This window comes from Ranitomeya variabilis, chromosome 3, assembly GCF_051348905.1.
Source record: "Ranitomeya variabilis isolate aRanVar5 chromosome 3, aRanVar5.hap1, whole genome shotgun sequence".
NCBI lineage: Eukaryota > Metazoa > Chordata > Amphibia > Anura > Dendrobatidae > Ranitomeya > Ranitomeya variabilis.
Window position 1 is genome coordinate 656,654,297 of NC_135234.1, and position 22,308 is coordinate 656,676,604.

The 22,308-nt window shown below is 40.7% G+C and overlaps 1 protein-coding gene across 1 annotated transcript in view; it reads left to right on the forward strand.

Annotated features, from left to right (window-relative positions):
• MARCHF9 (membrane associated ring-CH-type finger 9) overlaps nucleotides 1–22,308 on the forward strand; it is a 266,343-nt gene that overhangs the window by 222,959 nt on the left and 21,076 nt on the right. Inside the window, exon 4 of the mRNA XM_077297788.1 lies at nucleotides 11,226–11,418. Coding sequence (XP_077153903.1) covers nucleotides 11,226–11,418 — 193 coding nt within the window. The remainder of the gene's footprint in view (nucleotides 1–11,225; nucleotides 11,419–22,308) is intronic.

A 22,308-nucleotide genomic window follows, 5' to 3' on the forward strand; every position in this document is an offset into this window, starting at 1 on the left:
GTAAATTACAGTGGAAGCTTCAAGGACTGATTCAGTGAGTATGTTCACAAGGGGCAAAATTGCTTCAGAAAATAAAAATACACAAAATAAAAAAAAAAAAGGTGGCTTCTCCCCATCCGCTCCGCTAGAGTATCTATCAGACACTGGCTGTATGAATTCAGCCATGTATGTTCGACTCTGACACTCTGCGGTGATTCTGAGAATAGCATTTAATAGCTGTTGGGGACCAAGCTGAGCAGGAGACTAGTTGGGCAGTCTGATTCCCAGAGGCTATTCCCTACCCGCTCCCCTGTAGTGACCGGTCTCTCCCTACGTTCATGTATAGGGAGAGACATGTCAGTCACTGGCAGCATGTGGGGAGAAGTCGCCAGGCATCCATGTCTCCAACTAACCTCTCATGCGGCTTGGTCCCTCACAGGCTTTTAAAGTATGTATCCACTGCCAGGTTCCTTATAAACTTTGCAAAGTGCTATTTTAAGGAGTTGACAAGTTCTGTTCAGGTTATTTTCACAACATACGGGTGAGATTTATTAAAGTCTCTCTTCCAGTTTGCTGTAATACGTTGCAGATTTATCATCTGGAAAATCCAGACAGAAGACATGCAGCTCATCTTGTTCCTAGTAATTTGTAGTAAACTATGCAAATAAAAAGACCCCAAAGGAGAGTGGAGTACTATACTTCCTTTTTTTAAAATTGGGATCTCCCCTTATACTCTTCCTTATTAGTGATAACAAACAGGCAATCCCTGCATGGGTTGCGGCTGTCTAACAGCGTGAGACATGCAGCCGCCAGGACTGGAACATATTATTCGAGCACACCACGGTTGGGTCAGTAGCACCTTATCCGATCACGTTCGCTCCTCACTATGTTCCTTATCTATTTATTCATACTTGGCATTGTGGCGTCTTTTGTGTCTAGTGGGATCTGGTAATGCTGGATCTTTCTGAAGGTGCCTCAAGCGTGAAACAAATGTTTAGCACTGTAATTATTATGGAAACTGGAGGAATTTTAATTTTAAGCCAGATAATTTATTGGCCAAATGATTTACATCCCCACTGCAGGGGGCCAAGCTGAATTTTGGCAACTCCGTAATACACCCAAATGAATAATTTGAACCTTCCTGGCGTGCGCCTTCCAAGCCTTTCTGCGGTAAATGAAAGCATGTTCCCATCACAGAGAATTTTTACTGACATAGACAATGGTTGAACATAAGCCGTAAAAAACATAATCAGGAGAATGAGTTACAAAGATTTACGTATTAAAAAAGTTTTGTCTTTAGACATCCTCTTGTTATTTTCCCTTTGTGGTCAAATTGGATCCACATGTTGATTTTCTTAAAAAGTCAGCTTGGATGGGGAAACAAGTACTCACCCGACAGCCCAATAGTAGACCACAGTTGATTGAGGGATCCAAAAAGAGAGAAGCCCTCAAGATCATGTTCGACAGTCCTAGTTAAGACATCACATTTTACTTGGTATTACATGTGTATTGGGCAAAGATATTTACTGAACTGAGTAATGATAAAATATGGAATTTCATGGAACAATATTAGTTTTTGTATATGTATACAGGTTCACAAAGGCTAATGTCAGGCATTGGGCTAATCAGAGGCATTACTTGCTATAAAGCATTTATTGCATAGGGTCAGCTATAGACAAGATAATATGATTGGCATCAGTCAGTCATCTATTTGTTTTTATACCTTGACAGCAGGAGATGCCATCATGCCTGGTGTCAATGACTTATCCCATAGAGAAAAATAATAACATGTATCTCAATTTAAATTTTTAATGTGAAAATCTCCAATAATAAGTACCTTGTGCTTGTTATCTCCTCCAGAAGCCAACCTCATAAGTCTACACAATGATCAAACATGAGTGGCGAATTTAAATTTGCCAAATTTAGAACTCGAGTACAAAAAGAATTTCATTATTTAAGGCAAAGCAAGGATTTCTCTTTTTTTAGGATGCACAGCCATTTTCTGCCCGTAAGAAGCTTCTCTGAATTGTATTTCTGAAGTCCCTTTGATCCGCTCTGTGCTTATATTAGAAGCACTTTTCACCTTCGAGCTGCAAATTTGCTGGGACACTTAAACCAAAATAATAATGAGCTTCAAATACAGAAAAATGACACCCGCCTGAGTGCCCCCTAATCCCTATGATTAATCACAGTATAAGCAACACTGGACTGCAGCATACTTTAGAAGATAAAGCAAAAATATCTGAACATCTCAATGAAGCAATGAGAAAACATAAGAAAAAGTGGTCGGCACGTGAGCACAAGTATTAGCGGTCATATGACGCCCACTGAGGACGGTGAAAAGGGGCAGAATTCTAACAGGGAGTACACTGCACACTGTCAGGATTCCCAATGTTACACTACATCGTAAGTATTTGTCATGCCCTGGAAAGCTCTATAAACACATAGGGCCGATTCATTGAGTCTGGTGTTGTGCATGCCATTTTTAATGTAGGGCTCGCTGGAGTACGATACTCCCCCAATTCATTAAGAGGCGCATGCCGCTTATTGAATTTGGTGCATCTTCTCAGTGACGAGCGCCTTTGTGTGCCTCACCAGAAATGTTACTCCAATATGGGACTACAGTAACATTTCCGGTGCACAAAACACCAGCTCTCTAGATTTATTTAACAGGTGAGTGTAGCAACACCTTATCACACCCGGCTCCTCACCGGCTCCACCAATTTTGGCAGAATTGCTTCAAACTTGTGTAAAATATTGGTGAAGTGTTTTAGATTCATTTTATAGCGAAAACACTTTGATGAGATGTGATTTTATATTTCGTGAAAAAGGCGAAAAAGAAGAAATAGTCCTTTTATTCAGTCGAAACGGCCGTCGTCCTGTCTGCTCCTTGCACCTTCATGCATACCCACCGCCCTAGAGGTATGTCCTCACCCCGCTAAGTGGGAGAATAAAAGGACTTTTAAATACATCGCTTGGTGAGTGCAACTATTTCTTCTTCTTCGCATTTCTCATGATGGATTTCTTTTTGGTCGAGCACCACAGTGCGAGTTGAAACCACCACCACTTCATGGTCACATGAGACATTTGTCTGTGTAGCATTTTTTGTTTCACCATCTGCTGACTTTCGCCTTACCTAGTGCCGTTCTATCTTTGTCTTTTTGTGGATTTTATATTTCAATCTAGGAATGATTTATTGTCAAGACAATTTAGTCACTTTACCTTTTAGGTTGTCACTAGTGATGAGGTAACGTGCTCGAATAACGTCTTAATGTTGGGTGTTGTCCGAGCATCTGGACGTGCTCATATATTATGTTCGAGTCCCTGTGGCTGCATGATTTGCGGCTGTTAGACAGCCTCAACACGTGGGGATTCCATAACAAACAGGCAATTCCTGCATGTGTTGGGGCTGTGTAACAGGCGCAAATCATGCAGCCGCAGGGACTCGAACATAATATATGAGCACGCCCAGATGCTCGGATAACGATTATCCGAGCATGTTCGCTTATCACTAGTTGTCACTTTTACACTCAAAAATGCTGCCCAGTTTAAGGGTGATGTCTGCGAGACTTTTTTGCCGCTATTTCCTCAAATTGTAGAATAAAAGTAAAATAAAAGTAAACCAAACATTTGCCACACACCACCGCCTGTTACCGTCCTTCACTGGTGCTAAGGTCATGCTCAGCTCAAACAGTACGTAGCCTGACTGCATGTAACCTGTGCTATAACACAAAAATACAGGCAATTGCTATTAACAGTAAAAAATATTTTCGTTTTGTGGCCTCCAAGTGCTCTGCCAATAATTTGCTAGCCAGGTGGCAATCCTACTTGGGTGCATGATTATATGGCAATTACTGATATACAAGTATTACATTGTCAGTGCCGCCTTCTTGACGGACTGCGCTCCTCTCCTGTTCTCAAAGTGGCTGCTGATGGAGGGTCATGTGCCCGGGTCTGTCCATCAATCTGCTCCAACTGAAAAAGAGCTTTCCCGTGTGCAGTATTTCTCTATTGGAGGAGGCTGATGGTCTGGTCACATGCTCCTCCGCCAGCAGCCATTGTACGGCCCGGAGAGCTGTGCAGTCTGCGAGGAACGCGGCACTAACAAGAGGAGGAGAAGAACCTGTCATGCTTATATGATAAAAAGTCACTTGTTAAAATGAAGGTAAAGTGGAATGCCGCTTTAATAAATAAAAGGGAATTGTCTGATATTTAAGCCATACTTTTAGTGTCCCATGAGTGCGGACGGTATCAGAGTAGGGACACTTCTAAGGCTGTGCAGATATTTTGGCCACATTCCGCTGTATACAATATAAGTCTAGCATCCCTCCCAATGCTAGTCATCACAACGTACCCTGAAGATAAACTAATCCAGGCGCTCAGAGATCTGGGGTCATAGATAAGGGAAGCCAACAGAATTCTGGTTGTAATTCTGCATGAGAATGGTCCATATTACAATCCTCGATAGAAGAGGAGGAGACATGAGGATTGTCCGTTTGATTACTTATTGCTCTTGATATCGTGTCCTTCTGCAGCAGATCCCTAAATATACATTTATTCACCAAAATGTCACATAATGACAATCTTGTAAAAAGTTTTAAAAAAAAGCTTTAGACTGCATTTTTCTGGCACAAACATGTGATGTTTGCATCACGCCATCTCGCAGTTCGAGAGGAATATGTTGCACGTGAGGCCGCTTACTGCTCTTTGCTGTCATTGATTAGTAACACTTCTGGGTTCTTGAAAACGTTACAAAATAAGTAACGCCCAAGCTTCACGATGACTGACACCTCGGAAAATAGTTGTTTTTAATGTCGTTAGTGTCAGAAGAACATAAAATAAATAAACTGTTCTTTAGATAGTTTAGTCACAATCGTCAACAATGTCGACAGCAAAGTAATTAAAAAAGTACCGATCAGGAGATGGGTACAAGACAAAATTGGCATAAGATGCTCACATCAAAGTTGTATATGTCACAGGTTGTTAAAAGAAGTTGTCCATTTTTAAAGAAATATTTAAGTTTGTGTAAAATGGCAACATATCAATCAATTAGTATCACTGCTGAGTCACTGCGGCTCAACTTCTGGCTTGTGGGAGAGCACATGATCTGTGCTGTGTGTGAAGGGGGCTGGCTGACTGCTCATTTTAGTAGCCAGACCCGCTACTTTCTATGGCACAGCCAATGCAAAGACAGTAGAGAACAGTCTTAGCTTTTGAAAGCAGTCAGACAGATCTTTTCACCCACAAAACTGATGATCCATCGACACAGGAAATGCTCTCCTGTGTCAAACATAACCTGGTAGTGGAGTTTTCACATATTGATGCTGATGTCTGAAGATCAGGACACCTTCGCTAATTGAAGTATATGACTAAGGCCAGCTTTCTACAATTAGGGATCGAGTCTGACCCCGATGTATGGACTGGCCATGGGTGTATACTGAACAGCACTTGATTTTGGGTCAGGAGACCCATGGACAGTTATTACTTCATGGTCTGGGTCTGTGCCTAGAGGATGAATGTTAGATGTGTGAAGGCGGACTAAGATGAATATTTCTTTTAAAACTGGACAACCTCTTAAAAGCATTGGAGTATTGCCCTGGCCTCCTTTAGGATCAATAATGCTTTGTTTTTCAGTCTTCTTGGTACTAAGTTGTAGGGTCCCGTGGATTTCTTGACATGTTTCAAACATATACCTTTGTATTATTCTACCTTACCAATTTTATGTGGATGTTTTCTTTGTATGATGTTAGTTAATCATTTATTAACCTAAAAAAAAAGGATACCCAACAATTGTAAGTCTGCCTAGAGCAGGTCATCCCTGAAACCTTATGGACGTTGCAGAGAGGGCATTAGTGATGGAGGCCAGCAGGACTAATATAATGGCGGACCTCCAGGATTTATAACTTGAGTTAATAGCTTCCATTGACAGGAACCCATTTAGGTCAATGTGATCTGTTCATCATAATTTTGTTTTTGCATACAGTGAATGTGTCTGAACGTGCCTAATGTCATGTGGACAGAGACAAAGATATAAGATTTATATAAATGGAGATTGTGGGGGAAAAAAACTTCTGCAGTCTACAAGGGAACTTCGGGATACTAGCGATTTTTCACCAGGACTAGAGCTACACAGCTATTGCTGATACACATAAATGTACCAATCTTGTTCCATTCGATTTTATTGCTTAATCCAGGTAGTAATTTATGGCGGGACGCGTTGTCACCGTTCCAATGCAGGATGGCGGAGCTTGAGAATGAGAAACAGCAGTTCACTTATGGAGAGCTAATGATTACTACCACTCTACACTTCACTAACACCGTAAATGAAAAAAGCAAATAAATAGTAAAAAGAACGACATCGTGATTATATTGTATATGTTATATTAGTAAGAAATTGCATAATAATATTGCAAGACTTCAAAATGACAGGTTAGATTGTGTCGCCTTCCGTTTACAGCGAGGCTCAGCACTGTGTATACAAGAGCTATGTACAGGAAGGCTTTGCTGGGTAAGGTAAAAGCATAGATCTGTCTTAATACAGTTTTGCCAGCAAGATGTAAGTGGGAATTATGTTTTAGTAGTTTTATTATATGCCACATGTTGTACAAAATGGTCTTTCTGAGACTTGAGCTCTCTAATGTAATAGTCATTCATAGACGGTGAGTCAGCAGCTGATTACACGGCAGCACTCCGACTACTGAAGGTATACACACAAAGTGGTTCACGTGATGGCTGACTCACGGGTCGGGAACATTTCATCTCAGATCATTTAGAGTCTCTTTCAAGAAATCATGTCGGAAATTGCTATTACTGGGTAATCGGCTGATTTCCCTTTTTTTACATTTTTTTTCTATATCTGTGTGTGTTTAAGTGATCATGTCAGGTCCCCCGCTATGTGGGTGCTGGGATCTCTGCCAGTAAGTTATTGGACTTTCCATGCTAATGCTGCAATCCTTGAACAATGAACAACATCACTTTTGCAGATGGACCGGCATAGCATCTCTTCCCCCAGACTAGTCCTGCCTCTAATTTTCTAATAATTCCTCCTTGGGCATAATTGCATAATGGTCCTACCATGATGGGGATTGACTGTCAGTCACACCCAAGGAAGAGTGATTAGAAGATCTGAGGCAGGACTAGTCAGGAGAAGAAACACTATGCTGGACTAGTCCTGCCTCATTTGCATATGCATGACTACAGATTAAAGGTTCATTGTTCAAGCATTGCAACTTGAGTGGAACGTGAAACACCTTATAGGAATAAAGATCTGCACCTAGGAGTGGGGACATGACAAGATATACAAGGCCAGGATTTCTTGCCATGTAACTATGACATGTCCATCTCTTGTTAGCCAACATAGAAGAAAAAACAAGGCAGAAACTTCCAGGTGTAACTCTGTTAAAAGTATAGATTGAGAGATAGAGAAAGGGGGCTCTCCAGGTATAATGGGAAAATTACTCCCCAAACACATGGGTCGCCGACCACATGATTGGGTTGGCTGAGAGCATAACACTCATTATCACATGTTATGATGGTGTCAGCAGTTGTCAAGGTTCCTGTTTCTGCTTTCTTTCTCACCGGTGACCAGATGGACCAGTATTCTGGGTACAAGGAAGTATAGAAAAGAACTGGGAATATTTCATTCCATAAAACAGAGCTTATTATACCATGGTCCAAATTATTATGCAAATTGGATTTAAGTGTCATAAAGATTTAATTGATTTGTTTTTCAAATAAACTCGTGGATGGTATTGTGTCTCAGGGCTCAATGGATCACTGAAATCAATCTTAAACACGTGATAATTAGTTTTCCAGGTGATTCTAATTAAAGGAAAGCTACTTAAAAATGATGTTCCACATTATTAAGCAGGCCACAGGTTTCAAGTAACATGGGAAAGGAAAAGGATCTCTCTGCTGCCGAAAAACATCAAATAGTGCAATGCCTTGGACAAGGGATGAAAACATTAGATATTTCCCGAAAACTTAAGCGTAATCATCGTACTGTTAAGAGATTTGTGGCTGAATCTGAGCACAGACGTGTTCGTGCTGATAAAGGCATAATGAGGAAGGTTTCTACCAGGCAAGTTCATCGGATTAAGAGAGCAGCTGCTAAAAAGCCATTACAAAGCAGCAAACAGATATTTGAAGCTGCTGGTGCCTGTGGAGTCCCTGGAACCTCAAGGTGTAGGATCCTTCAAAGGCTTTCTGTGGTGCATAAACCTACTATTCAGCCACCCCTAAACAGTGTTCACAAGCAGAAACGGTTGCAGTGGGCCCAGACATACATGAAGACTAATTTTCAAACAGTCTTGTTTACTGATGAGTGTCAAGCAACCATGGATGGTCCAGATGGATGGAGTAGTGGATGGTTGGTGGATGGCCACCATGTCCCAATAAAGCTGCGAGGTCAGCAAGGAGGTGGAGGACTCATGTTTTGCGCCGGAATCATGGGGAAACAGCTGGTGGGGCCCTTCAAGTTTCCTGAAGGTGTGAAAATAACCTCTGCAAAGTATATAGAGTTTCTGACTGACCACTTTCTTCCATGGTATAAAAAGCAGAAACGTGCCTTCAGGAGCAAAATCATCTTCATGTATGACAATGCACCATCTCATGCTGCAAAGAATACCTCTGAGTCATTGGCTGCTATGGGCATAAAAGGAGGTAAACTCATGGTGTGGCCACCATCTTCCCCTGACCTCAACCCTATAAAGAACCTTTGGAGTATCATCAAGCAAAAGATCTATGAGGGTGGGAGGCAGTTCACATCAAAACAGCAGCTCTGGGAGGCTATTCTGACTTCATGCAAAGAAATACAAGCAGAAACTCTCCAAAAACTCACAAGTTCAATGGATGCAAGAATTGTGAAGGTGATATAAAAGAAGGGTTCCTATGTTAACATGTAACTTGGCCTGTTAGGATGTTTTGGAGTTAAATAGCTTTTTTGTTCAGTGAATGTGACCTCTTAATGCTGCAAATTCCACAAATGAGCATTTTCAGTTCTTTAAAACAGATCAAATGCTTAGAAATTCTACTGTGCCTAATAATTTGGAACAGTGCATTTTGAGTTTTTATTCATTTTGGAGATTATACTGTTTTCATTGGGAGGTTTCTTCAATAAAATTCGATGTATACTCTAAAGGGTGATGACTTTTATTAGACTGACTCACTTGCACCGACCATTTAGGAAAATCCGAGAAAAATGTCATTTGCATAATAATTTGGAACATGGTGTAATATTAAGGGTGTTATCTATGTGTTACAGGGCCAAATGGCAATGGTAAAAAAAACAACCAGGGTATAATAAAGGGTTAACTCAGTTGATCACGTTAATTCCATAAAATGGAGTTTATTATCGACATCTATGCATCACATGGCCTGAATTGTCCATTCCTCAGAATATAAATCACCAGTATCGCACTCACCAGCCAAAACACATAGCGCCCAATTCATCATTTGTATATTTTTTTAAGACTTTTCTTTTTTGACCTGTGGTTTTTACTGATGTTGTTTTTCAACACATTCATCAAAATTGCACACACAATTAAAAAATAATGCGCAGAGCCCAAAATTGTGTTTTTTTTGTATTTAACTGGGTTTGCAGAAAAAATTGCATATTTTGTAAAAATAATCATTTTTGAAATTTGTCCCTCTTACCTCGAAATCGCCACGGGGCAGGTCTTTCCCCCCTACTCCAGATACCTCACAGCTGTCACTCATGGCCTCTGCGCCCCGGGCGCCGCCTCCTCTTCCTTCATTAGCGTCCCCGGCGCCTGCGCTGTAAGTTCGAAGGGCAGCGCAACTGCGCATGCCCGAAAAAAAAAAAAACGCGCAGGCGCCGGAGACGCTAATGAAGGAAGAGGAGGTGGCACCCAACGCGCAGAGGCCATGAGTGACGGCTGGGAGGCATCTGGATTAGGGGGAAAAGACCTGCCCCCGTGGCGATTTCGAGGTATGAGTGACAAATTTCAAAAAAGATTATTTTAGCAGTGCCAGGGAACAGAACTGAAAGAGCCACCGTGTCAGAATGTAGCATTAGTGCTGCACAAGGTGGCTCTGTTAGTTACAAACGCCTGGGGGGGGCTGTGACAGGTTCCCTTTAAATAAGAACATTGGTACCCTAATAAAAATGCAGTCTTAAGTTGGTGCACAGATGTGAACACAGCCTTTGCATTGTTACCCAGATAAGAACATAGCTTTAATGTTGGTGCACAGATGTGAACACAGCCTTTCCATTGGTAGTCCTATAGGAATACATTCTTAGCATTGCTACACAGATCTGAACACAGCCTTTACATTGGAAGCCACATAAGAACACAGCCTTAACGTTGATGCACAGATGTGAACACAGCCATTACTTTGGTACCCAAATAAGAACATTGGTGCTCAGATAAGAATACAGTCTTAGCATGTGAACACAGCCTTTACATTGGTACCTAGGTAAGAAGACAGCCTTTACATTGGTACCTAGGTAAGAACACAGCCTTAACGTTGGTACACAGAAGTGAACACAACCTCTATGGATAAGTCATCTTTCGTATTCTTTCATAAAATTACCCCTTTGCATACGCTCTATTAAGGCAGATGTTGGTCATTGCGAGGACCTCTCTTGCTGGAGGCCCTGTTTTAATAATCTAGAACAGAGAGCTGTTCTGTGTCTGGCCCATCCTCGCCTTAATTGGATTGCCATCCATTTGAATGGCTGCCAAGTAATGCTAGACATCTAGTCACTAGAAATCAGAGCGATCCGTCCTGCAGCGATCAGCTGGATTTTTTTTTTATTAAGGTTTCTTTGAAAAATAAGAGCAAGGCAAATCAACAAGATAGCCACTTAGGTTATATAGGTGAGGTTAATTGCCGACCTCTAGTCCATTGTGGGCTCCGTGACCAGGTTAGCTACATGCATTGTCACCAAAATTCTACCGGGTCTGTAGATGTCCTAGAGATGTATGAATAATTTTACCATGGCAAAATTATTGTTTTGTTTTTTTTGTTTCGATGATTCAGAAAGGCGACTGATTCAGCAGGTGGATTACTACTCAGGACACAGGGAACATTCGTCTGCATGCATGAATTATGTAAATTGTTCATTTAGGAAATAAAGGCGCTTGTTTTCCTACGAATATATTAAAACTTTGTTTGATGTAATAAATCTGACAACAGGCTGGTGATGGATGTCTTCTACACAGCGTCAGGTAAGAGGTAGCGATACTTGTGCGTCCCTGACAGCTTTTTAATCTGCATTGCAGTGGCAGGCCATTTCTTTGACTGTGATCGAGAAGGTGCAAATAGCAGCTATAATCCTGGGCTCCCTCTTCCTCATCGCCAGCATATCCTGGTTAATCTGGTCCTCTCTCAGCCCCTCGGCCAAGTGGCAGCGCCAGGATTTACTGTTCCAAATCTGCTACGGCATGTACGGCTTCATGGACATAGTCTGCATAGGTAAGAAAATCATTTCTTTATATGATGACTGTTTTCTTTTCATTCGAAAATGTTTCCTTTGAAATCAATAATACTTTTTGTAAATATAAGCTTTTACGATTTCCATCATCAGGTAAAGTAATTTTTTACAGCAGAAAGAGTGTGGTCTGCAGCACTACTCATACAATCAAGAAACTCTGACTGACCTCATGGTAAGTCAGCGTGGTCTGCGTGGCACCGTGATCTGCATGGCAGCGTGGTCTGGCAGGATTCGTCAGTATATGATTAAAAAGAATCTATCACAAGATCTGAGAGCAGCATAATGTAGAGACAGAGGCCCTGATTCCAGCGATGTGTCACTTACTGGGCTGCTTGATGTACTTTTGATAAAATCACATTTCTATCATCTGGAGATATTATCGTTAGTGGATTAGTAAACCTGATGCCTGTTGGTCCTCCATATTTATGAGTGGCCCCCAACACTGATTGGCAGCTTTCTGTGTCCTGTATATGGGCAGAAAACAGGCAATCAGTGGTGTGGGCTCAGCATTTAGAGAACTGCTAGATCTACAGCAGATAAAAGTGATTTTATGAAAATGACACCAAGCAGCTCAGTAAGTGATACATCGCTGGAATCAGGGTCTCTGCCTCTACTTTATGCTGCTCTCAGATGGGGTAGCAAAAATCTGGTGTAAGAATGAATTCAACTTGAAAAGAAGACATTGGGCTATAAACTGAGCTTAAGTCTCTAAAGTATTTCATCTTTTTCAAATGGTTGACAGACCATCCAGCTACTAAAAGGGATGTTACCCAACTGTAACCAAGTTCTTATCTACACAGAGTTGCTGCTTAAGTGAGTTTAGATCTTTGAGTCAGATGTTTCCATAGTATACTGACGTACAATTATAAGCATTTCAGTCCTGACTTATGAGACCATTCTTGCCTGAAAACTTCAATGTGCATAACTAGTTACCCCCGTAAAGTCAGTACTTTATAGATCCTCCTTTTGTGGCAATTACAGCTGCAAGTTGCTTTGGATACGTCTCAGCTTTCCACATCTTGCCACTGGGATTTTTGCCCATTCCTCAAGGCAAAACTGCTCCAGCTCCTTCATGTTAAATGGTTTTCGTTGCTGAACAGCAATCTTCAAATTTGAGCACTGATTCTCAGTTGGATTAAGGTCTTGGCTTTGACAAGGCCTCTCCAAAAGATTTACACATTTCCGCTTAAACCACTCGAGTGTTGCTTTAGCAGTGTGCTTTGGGTCATTATCTTGTTGGAAGGTGAACCTCTGTCCCAGTCTCAAATCACTGCCACACTGAAACAGGTTTTGCTCAAGAATATCCCTGTATTTCGCACCATCCATGTTCCCCTTGATTCGGACTATTTTCCCTGTCCCTGCAGCCGAAAAACACCCCCATAGCATGATGTTGCCACCACCATGTTTCACTGGGGTGATGGTGTTTTTGGGGTGATGAGCTATGTTGGTTTGGTGCCAGACATAGTGTTTACCTTGGTGAACAAAAAATTCAATTATGGTCTCACCTGACCATATCACCTTCCTCCATACATTTGGGGAGTCTCCCACATGTGTTTTGCCAAATTTAAAACGAGCCTTACAATTTTTGTGTGTAAATAAAGGCTTTTTTCTGCACACTCTTCCATAAAGGCCATCTCTATGGAGTGTACGGCTTATTGTGGTCGTATGGACAGATACTCCAGTCTTTTCTTGGGAACTCTGCAGCTCCTTCAAGGTTACCTGTGCCAATTTTTAGTTATTTGATCCCATAAATTTAATTTATGCCTACATTTTTCTCACTTCACCAACTTAGACTATTTGGTGCTGAATGGGACGATTCCTATTCATAGTCTGATTCGTTATATTTCTATTCTATATGAAATGGAACTATTATTATTAAATTACCATTAAATTATCTTAGGAAAGTGAACAATTTCTGTTTGTTTTTATTGGTTATTTTTGCTATGTATACACCAACCTATGTTTAAGTAAAGTGTATTACGCATTTTATTGTAACATCTAAAGATCTATGCATTTAAGTTCTCGCTTCCCTTAATTATCCTTTTCTACTTTACCAACTACTGTGTATTAAATAATTATTTACATCTATCTTTCCTCCCTCCCTTTTTTCTTCTAATTAAATTTCTGTTAATATTTAAAAATGTAATAAACATTATTGAAACACAAATATTTAAACACAGGTTGTAATGTAAGAAAATAGGTAAAAAGCCAAGTGGGTGAATACTTTCGCAAGCCACTGTGGTTATCACTTTGGCCTAGTGTCATAGTGTCCATCATACTGTAAAGAGCATTGCTCATCACCAAATTGCTCCTGGATTGTTGGGTGAAGGTCCCTTTGGAGGATGAATAGATTCCATTCTTTGTTTGTGTTCTTAGGCAAAATTGTGAGCCCACTCCCTGGATGAAAAGCAGCTCCACACATGAATGATCTCAGGATGCTTTACTTTTGGGGTGACACAGGACTCTGATGGTGCTCACGTTTTTTTTCTCTGAATAAAAACTCTTTTAGAAGTTCCAAATAGTCTGTAGGGGGCATGATCAGAGAAATAACTTTACCCCAGGCCAATCCTAGGACTTTCTGTAGAATGTCAGTCTGTCTTTCATGTTTTTTCTGGACATCTGAAAGAATGATTGTCCATCGAAGAAAAGGTGAGTGCTGGCATGAATCATGTGTCCTGCCAACCGTAAAGCATCCTGAGACCATTATGTGTGGGGGGCTTTTCATCCATGGAGGGGGCTCACTCACAGTCTTGTGTAACAACAATGCCATGAACAAGGTATGGGATCTAAACATCCTCCAAAAACAACGTCTCCCAACAATCCAGAGGCAATTTGGTGATGAGCAATGATATCTCCAGCATGATGGAGACCATGTTAGAAAGAATAAGTGATATCTACATTGCTTGGTGAACAAAACATTGACATTTTGGGTCCATGGTCAGGAAACTCCACAGATCAATCCCATTGAGAACCTCTGGTCAACAGGGTGGATAAAAATCAATGTTTTTTTAAAAAAATCAAAAAAATCGGATTTTTTTGATTTAAATCGGATTTTTTTGATTTAAATCGGATTTTTTTCAATAAACTGCTTTTTGAGGAAAATATTTTACCATCCAAAGGTTCTTCCATCATGAGATAAAGCTGAGTTGTTTAACTCAGTAGAATAAAGGCTGTATATGTGTAACATTCACCATGCCATGCTCTTCCAGAGGTTTCTGTAGGATGCTGACTATCCAACAAGTTTGGGCATGTCAACTGAATGGAAAAAGAAACTAAACCAAAAGTGAAACCAAGCTAGAAGTGTGGAATTAAAGGGGCAGTATGAACAAAATGTGGAGGCTATTAATAGTTTATACAATTAAGACATGCTGCTTTTAAACACCTACCTATTGCCATATAGTAAAACAAAAAAGATTTTTACTTACTTTGGGGTCCCCCCCTCACCCTGGCGTTAGATCGTTGCTCCTAGTTTCGTCCGTGTAACTATGGGCGCACATGCGCACTGCTCTCACTTCTCATTTTAATCGTGATTTATATTAAAAAAAAACTTTTGATTTAAATCAGTGATTTAAATCATGATTAAAATCATGATTTAAATCGATCCGATTTAAATAGAAAAAAATCTTTTGATTTAAATCGTGATTTAAATCATGATTTAAATCGGCGTGATTTAAATTAATCCACCCTGCTGGTCAATCCTCAAAGTTTCGGAGGACAAGCAAAAATACAGAAAGATCAGGTGTAGACCACCGTTTTTTCTCCATTCGAGAAAATTGGCCTGATTATGCTAAATATTCTCTGATAAAATGCCAAGAACCATGGAAAAAACCCAGACAAGAATATATACATAAATTATATACCTTTATTGGATATAGTTTGGCAAGAGAAATGCTACATTAAAAACATGTATAAGTAGTATAAAGGGGGCACCACGGTTTGTGGGATCACATAAAGACCTAAAATTAACTGGTAAAACAGAAAAGAAGAAACAGACTAGGTCTATAGTATAAAGGATCACCACACACCAATATAGCTATAATAGTAGAGACACAACTTTATTCAAACAACAATAAATATATAGCAAACCACATACATATGTTAAAAACAATTAAAAAGGCATATACTTTGCCATTCAACAAAAACCCACAATAGGGTTAGTAGCCCACACTGTAGTCACTAAATAAATATATATAGTGGTTATCTTAATACGTCCTAGACTGCATAGACAGCATATCCTTGTTTAACAAATAGCCAATTGTAGTGCAAAATACCTGCAAGCCCTATAGGCGAATGTGCAGAAATGGGGGTTAATAAAGTGCTTAATACATACACCCCACTAAATGCATCCATATACCCCAACCACCAATAAAAGGGCAGGTATATAGCAACATGGCTAAGAGAAAGATTTTAAATATAAATAATAAAGAAGCCACAAAGGGCTACTCAGATCACTGGTCTACTAAGCAGTTTAGCATACATAAAAGAAGATAAAGCCAAATGGCCAACAGATAGCATAACCACTTGATGGTAAACTGGCATACAATTACCAAAGAGTCCAGCAACCCCTAGTACGCGGTTAAATCCTGCAGCTGGACTGACTCTAAGTGTGGGCTACACAAATGCCCAACGCGTGTCGCCACCTGCTGGTGGCTTCGTCAGGGGTAATGTGTGCGTATACAGTCTGCTATTTAAATATAGAAGGCATAAAGGTTATTACCTAAATCAGCTGTGTCGCTGGAAGTTCCGCCGTGTGGAGCTACAGGCGGCAGCCATTACAAACAGGAGCGCATGCTCCGACGTATTGTGGGCGTCGACATGATAAGGCAGAGTTGCCTAAGCTACATGACGCTACAAACAAGAACGCCTACTCCGGCGTGTCATGGGCGTCGGCATACTCAGACAGAGTTGCCAGGGATACATAACGCTACAAACAAGAGCGCATGCTCCAGGCATGTCGTAGACATCGGCATACTCAAGCAGAGTTGCCAAGGTTACATGACGCTACTAATCGGGCGCATGCGCACACGAAAGGTGGACAATCCTGTCTCATTTTTACTGATGATATAAAAGAGCTTGGTCCTGACTCTTAGTATAATCATCAAAGAAAAATATTACATACAAGGAAAATCAAGCGTGTAACATATAAATTCCCTCTAAAAATATAATTTTATTAATTAAATATGTTAAAAATACCACTTCCCAGTGAGAACGGAAAAAATGTCTTAAAATATTTAAGGGATACAAATATAGGTGCACCTATCCTACTGGATAACCCTGCACTGGCCTGCTGCCCCTACCTGACAGTGGAGGTTGGCACCCTGATAGTTAATTTGGCGCCCCCACTCCGCGACGGCTATCCCCTGCTGGCCCTATTAAATACCTTGCCAACTAAAGGGGAGAAAACAATGAGCAATATAAAGAAATGAAGGAAGAGCAAGCAGGCAAAAAACTAAGGTGCACACTATATAAATGTTGACCAACTCCCTACTTGTGGTCCCATTGGGGACAGTGTGCTAAAGGCATATAGCCAAGATAGCTCATAGATTTTTAGAACAATTGTCCTTATATGTACTCACAAAAAATATGTACTCATATGCATCAATAATGAGACCTCAGTAGGAAGGGGAACATAAATACAAACGACTTGGTTCAGTCCGGATACAGGACTGTGCATAGCTACACTGTCTGGCAGGAGATATTTATAATTGCCACCACTACACAAAGAATGGAGTACATATAGCTAACCAGTGGTATATAAACAATGTTTTTGACTAGACTATGTAGTAGCACCACTGCATACCGGATCACATGCAGGTGCCAATAATCAATAGTAGCCAGTGATCAGTGTTTATGCTAATGCGATATGCTAGACCAAAAAAGATATATAAGTGCTAACACAGGCAGCCAGTGAAAGAGATATTCTCCCTAAAGGAGACACTTAGCTGTAGGTATAACGCCCCGACGCGTTTCCCCGTCATACGGTTCCTCAGGGGGCAGACACAGATATGATGAACCGAAAGTCAGTGATGCAGGTGCCCTAATACCGGGACAGACCCGGTGTTAGCACTTATATATCTTTTTTGGTCTAGCATATCGCATTAGCATAAACACTGATCACTGGCTACTATTGATTATTGGCACCTGCATGTGATCCGGTATGCAGTGGTGCTACTACATAGTCTAGTCAAAAACATTGTTTATATACCACTGGTTAGCTATATGTACTCCATTCTTTGTGTAGTGGTGGCAATTATAAATATCTCCTGCCAGACAGTGTAGCTATGCACAGTCCTGTATCCGGACTGAACCAAGTCGTTTGTATTTATGTTCCCCTTCCTACTGAGGTCTCATTATTGATGCATATGAGTACATATTTTTTGTGAGTACATATAAGGACAATTGTACTAAAAATCTATGAGCTATCTTGGCTATATGCCTTTAGCACACTGTCCCCAATGGGACCACAAGTAGGGAGTTGGTCAACATTTATATAGTGTGCACCTTAGTTTTTTGCCTGCTTGCTCTTCCTTCATTTCTTTATATTGCTCATTGTTTTCTCCCCTTTAGTTGGCAAGGTATTTAATAGGGCCAGCAGGGGATAGCCGTCGCGGAGTGGGGGCGCCAAATTAACTATCAGGGTGCCAACCTCCACTGTCAGGTAGGGGCAGCAGGCCAGTGCAGGGTTATCCAGTAGGATAGGTGCACCTATATTTGTATCCCTTAAATATTTTAAGACATTTTTTCCGTTCTCACTGGGAAGTGGTATTTTTAACATATTTAATTAATAAAATTATACTTGGTCCTGACTCTCCAAGCCTAAAAGCAATTCACATGTAGTTGTGTTGGCAACAGAAAACAATTTACAATATGTGCGTCCGCAGTGCTCCAATAAGACGCTGGTAGCAGAGCAAGGTTTCACAAGTTAATAACCCCACACACCAATAGTTGTCTTGAAAACAAAGAGCAATATATAATATGCGCATGCGCAGTGTTCCAATAAGACGCTGGTAGCCAAACATGATTTCTAAAGTTGATAACCCCAAACCAAAGAGTGCTCAGCAAGGACGATGCCTAGCTAGGCAAAAGTGCAGAGATCATAAACAGTGTGAGCAATACGATAGCACATTATAACCATGTTCCCTAGAGCACCATTTTGGTACAAGCAGAGGGATAGACTAAGGCCTATAAAGGACACGTATTATACCTGGATAGAAAAATTATACCAGTACCTCCCAAATATAAGGTGACAAGCACCCAGCACTAAAGCACTGATGTAAGTCCAAACCAATAGGACAGAATACAACAAAACCTAAGCATGTATATAATTGTTTGTATTGTTTTTGTGTAGAAAACAAGTATCAGTCAAAAATAGATACAGTTAACCAGATAAACCAGACCAACAGAATACCAGAGTAGCCAATTGGCACTCTGTGACCGTACGAAAGGGTAGAGTATTTGTTGATATGGCAACCCCTAAACAAGACAACAATTATGTAGTATATCCAGGATCCTAATGGAAGGTTATGCTGTCTATGCAGGAGTGAAGATTATTAATTATATATGCATTGAATAAATTATTATATAGAATACAATAATATCTGTATATACATGTATGACCCAGAGTCCAAATAACAAATCAAACAGGTAAAAATGAGTTCCAAGAAAGACAATATTACCGAAAAGTACAAGAATTGAATAACAAGCCAATATAGGCTAGAGAATGGAGTAGTCTATTTGTAAAAACCAGTAAATAGAAGGTCCTCGTTGAGGCCAAAAGGGGTGAGACAATTCAAATTGAAGATCCATCTGGACTCTCGTCTCAGGAGCTCCGAGGAGATGTCTCCACCCCTAATATTAGATTGAACTTCCTCAAGTCCCAATATCCTGGTACCCTTCCACTGGGAGTTGTGTTCGGCCAGATAGTGTGAAGCCACCGAGGTGATATTCTTTCCTTTTATCTTGTCTTTCTTGGCTGTTGTGATATTTGAAAAGTGCTGCTGAATACGTTTTCTTAGTTCCTGAGTTGTTTGGCCCACGTAGATTTTGAGACAAGGGCAAATCAAGGCGTAAATCAAATTGCGTGATTTGCAATTGAAGTAGGACTTAGTAGGAATCTGTAAAGATAAAGAGGACAAAATAGATACATCGCCAAGGACAAACGGACAGATGTTGCAGGTCCCACATGGGAATGTGCCATTGAGTCTAGTTCCCCTATTGAGTTTTCTAGTAGGGCGCTGGAAGTGACTATGACTCAAGCGGTCTCTGAGATTCCTGGCCCTTCTAGCTATCAAACTCGGCTGAGTGGCAATGTGGGGATTAAGCCTAGATTCGCTTAATAAAATGCCCCAATATTTAGACAAAATCTGTCTCACATCTTGCCACTGATTGTTATAAGATGTAATAATCCCGAGCGGCTTTTCAGTAGCTTTAATCCTAGGCTGTAAAAGGCCCATCCTGCTGCTATCTCTGGCTGCCCCAAAGGCACGTGATATTACCTTATGTGGGTAGCCTCTCTCACGGAATCGCGAGGTAAGATCCCGAGAATGCTCCAGAAAGTCCCCCTGCCGGGTGCAGTTCCTTCTCACTCTATAAAATTGGCCTTTGGGGATTCCTCTCTTTAGATGGTTGGGATGGAAACTGGTGAAATGTAAAAGGCTATTAGACGCCATAGGTTTTCTATACAGCGAAGTCACAATCCTGTTGCCACTTATGCACAGTTCCAGGTCCAAGAATTCAATCTTTGTTTGTGAGTATTGCGAGGTCAATCTGATATTCCATGGATTGTCATTTAATGCCTCGACAAATCCCTGGCATTCCTCCAGGGTGCCTGTCCAGAGAAATACAACATCATCAATGTAGCGTTGCCATTTGATAACATGTTTCAAGTAGCCCTCTAGACAGTACACCCTGGTGACCTCCCACCACCCCAAAAACAGGTTGGCATACGCAGGGGCACACCTAGCCCCCATGGCCGTGCCTCTCACCTGCTTATAGAAGACACGATCAAAGATGAAAAAGTTCTTATCCAGTATGAACAGTAATAGGTCCAACAGAAATGAATCGTGTCCTCTATCCCCGGTGGTGTTCTGGTCCAAAAAGAACGATACAGCTTGAATACCCAATTCGTGGCTTATGCAAGTGTAGAGTGACTCCACATCTAGAGTCACGAGCCAAGTGTCCGGGGGAACTTCAAAGTCTTGGAACTGTGAAATAAGACAGGTAGAGTCTCTCACATAGGACTTTAGGGTTAGCACGAGCGGCTGAAGGAAAAAATCGACATATATGCATGGCCGCTCCAATAGCCCCCCTATCCCCGACACAATTGGCCTACCTGGGGGAACATCCAGTGACTTATGCACTTTTGGGAGCATATAGAAAGTCGGGGTCTTTGGATGGCAATTAAACAGAAATTCTCTCTCACGTTTGGTAATGATATTGTGTGCAAATGCAGTGTCCAACAAATGATTCAGTTTTCTTTGAAACACACCTGTAGGATCGGAAGGAAGAACCTGGTAACAGTCAGTATTGTGTAATTGACGAATAGCCATTAAAAACATGTGCACTTAATGGGGTTTGATGTATATGTATCATGAGCGTGAGTTCATTCCAGTTTCATGGTGGATATGTACATCATGCAGATCTCATGGGTGCTGCTGGTATACCTGTGGGATCCGGAGCCCTAATGAATCTGTAGGGATTGCTGAGAGTGAGAAAGCAGATCCTTGTAGTATAACCCTTGTCAGCTATATCTAGAGGGCTAGGATGTTTTTATGCCAAGAAGAGGCCTACAAATGGCCACCATGGCTGCCACCTCAGACACCTAATTAGTCCTGGGCCTGATAGGGGGGTATAATACCTTGCAGTGCAGAACATCAAGTCACCTAGTGGAACTAAATTAAAAAGTACAAAAAAGTTTAATAAAAAATTAAAAACCGCTTTTCCCCTTTACCTGTTTCTTCATGTAAAAAAGAAAGTAAAACATTCATAATTGGTATTGACGCACCCATAATTACCCTTCACGCAAGGATGTCTTAGTTAACTATACGGTAAAAGCTGTGGAAAAAAAAAATTCTAGCTTTTTGTTATTTCCCTTACAAAAAATGGAATAAAAGGCACTGACAAAAATCACATCAATCACAAAATGATACCGGAGAAAACGTGACTCATCCCGCATAAAACAAACCTTTACATAGGTCCGCAAGCTGAAAACTAACAAACTTACGGCTCTCAGAATACGACTATATGAAAGCAAATTACTATGTATGAAGTATTTTATTGTGCAAAGCTAGTAAACTATAAAAAGTCATTTCTATAAATGTGTAATAACCGTACTGACCCGCAGAATAAAGTTAACGTGTCACTTATACTGCACAGTGAGCACCGAAAAAAAAACAAGAGTAAAATAAAACTAAGCTGCTGTAAATATTTGAGAATTGCTGCTTTTTATTCCCCTCCCTTCAATGAAACGTAATAAACGTTTTTCAATGCATCATATGTTTCCTGTCTAATATTCTGCCATTAAGTTACATAGTTACATAGTTATTAAGGTTGAAGGAAGACTTTAAGTCCATCTAGTTCAACCCATAGCCTAACATGCCCTAACATGTTGATCCAGGGGAAGGCAAAAAAAACCCATGTGGTAAGAGTAAGCTCCACCATGGGGAAAAAAATTCCTTCCAGACTCCACATACGGCAATCAGACTAGTTCCCTGGATCAACGCCCTATCAAGGAATCTAAAATATATACCCTGTAACATTATACTTTTCCAGAAAGGTATCCAGTCCCCTCTTAAATTTAAGTAATGAATCACTCATTACAACATCATACGGCAGAGAGTTCCATAGTCTCACTGCTCTTACAGTAAAGAATC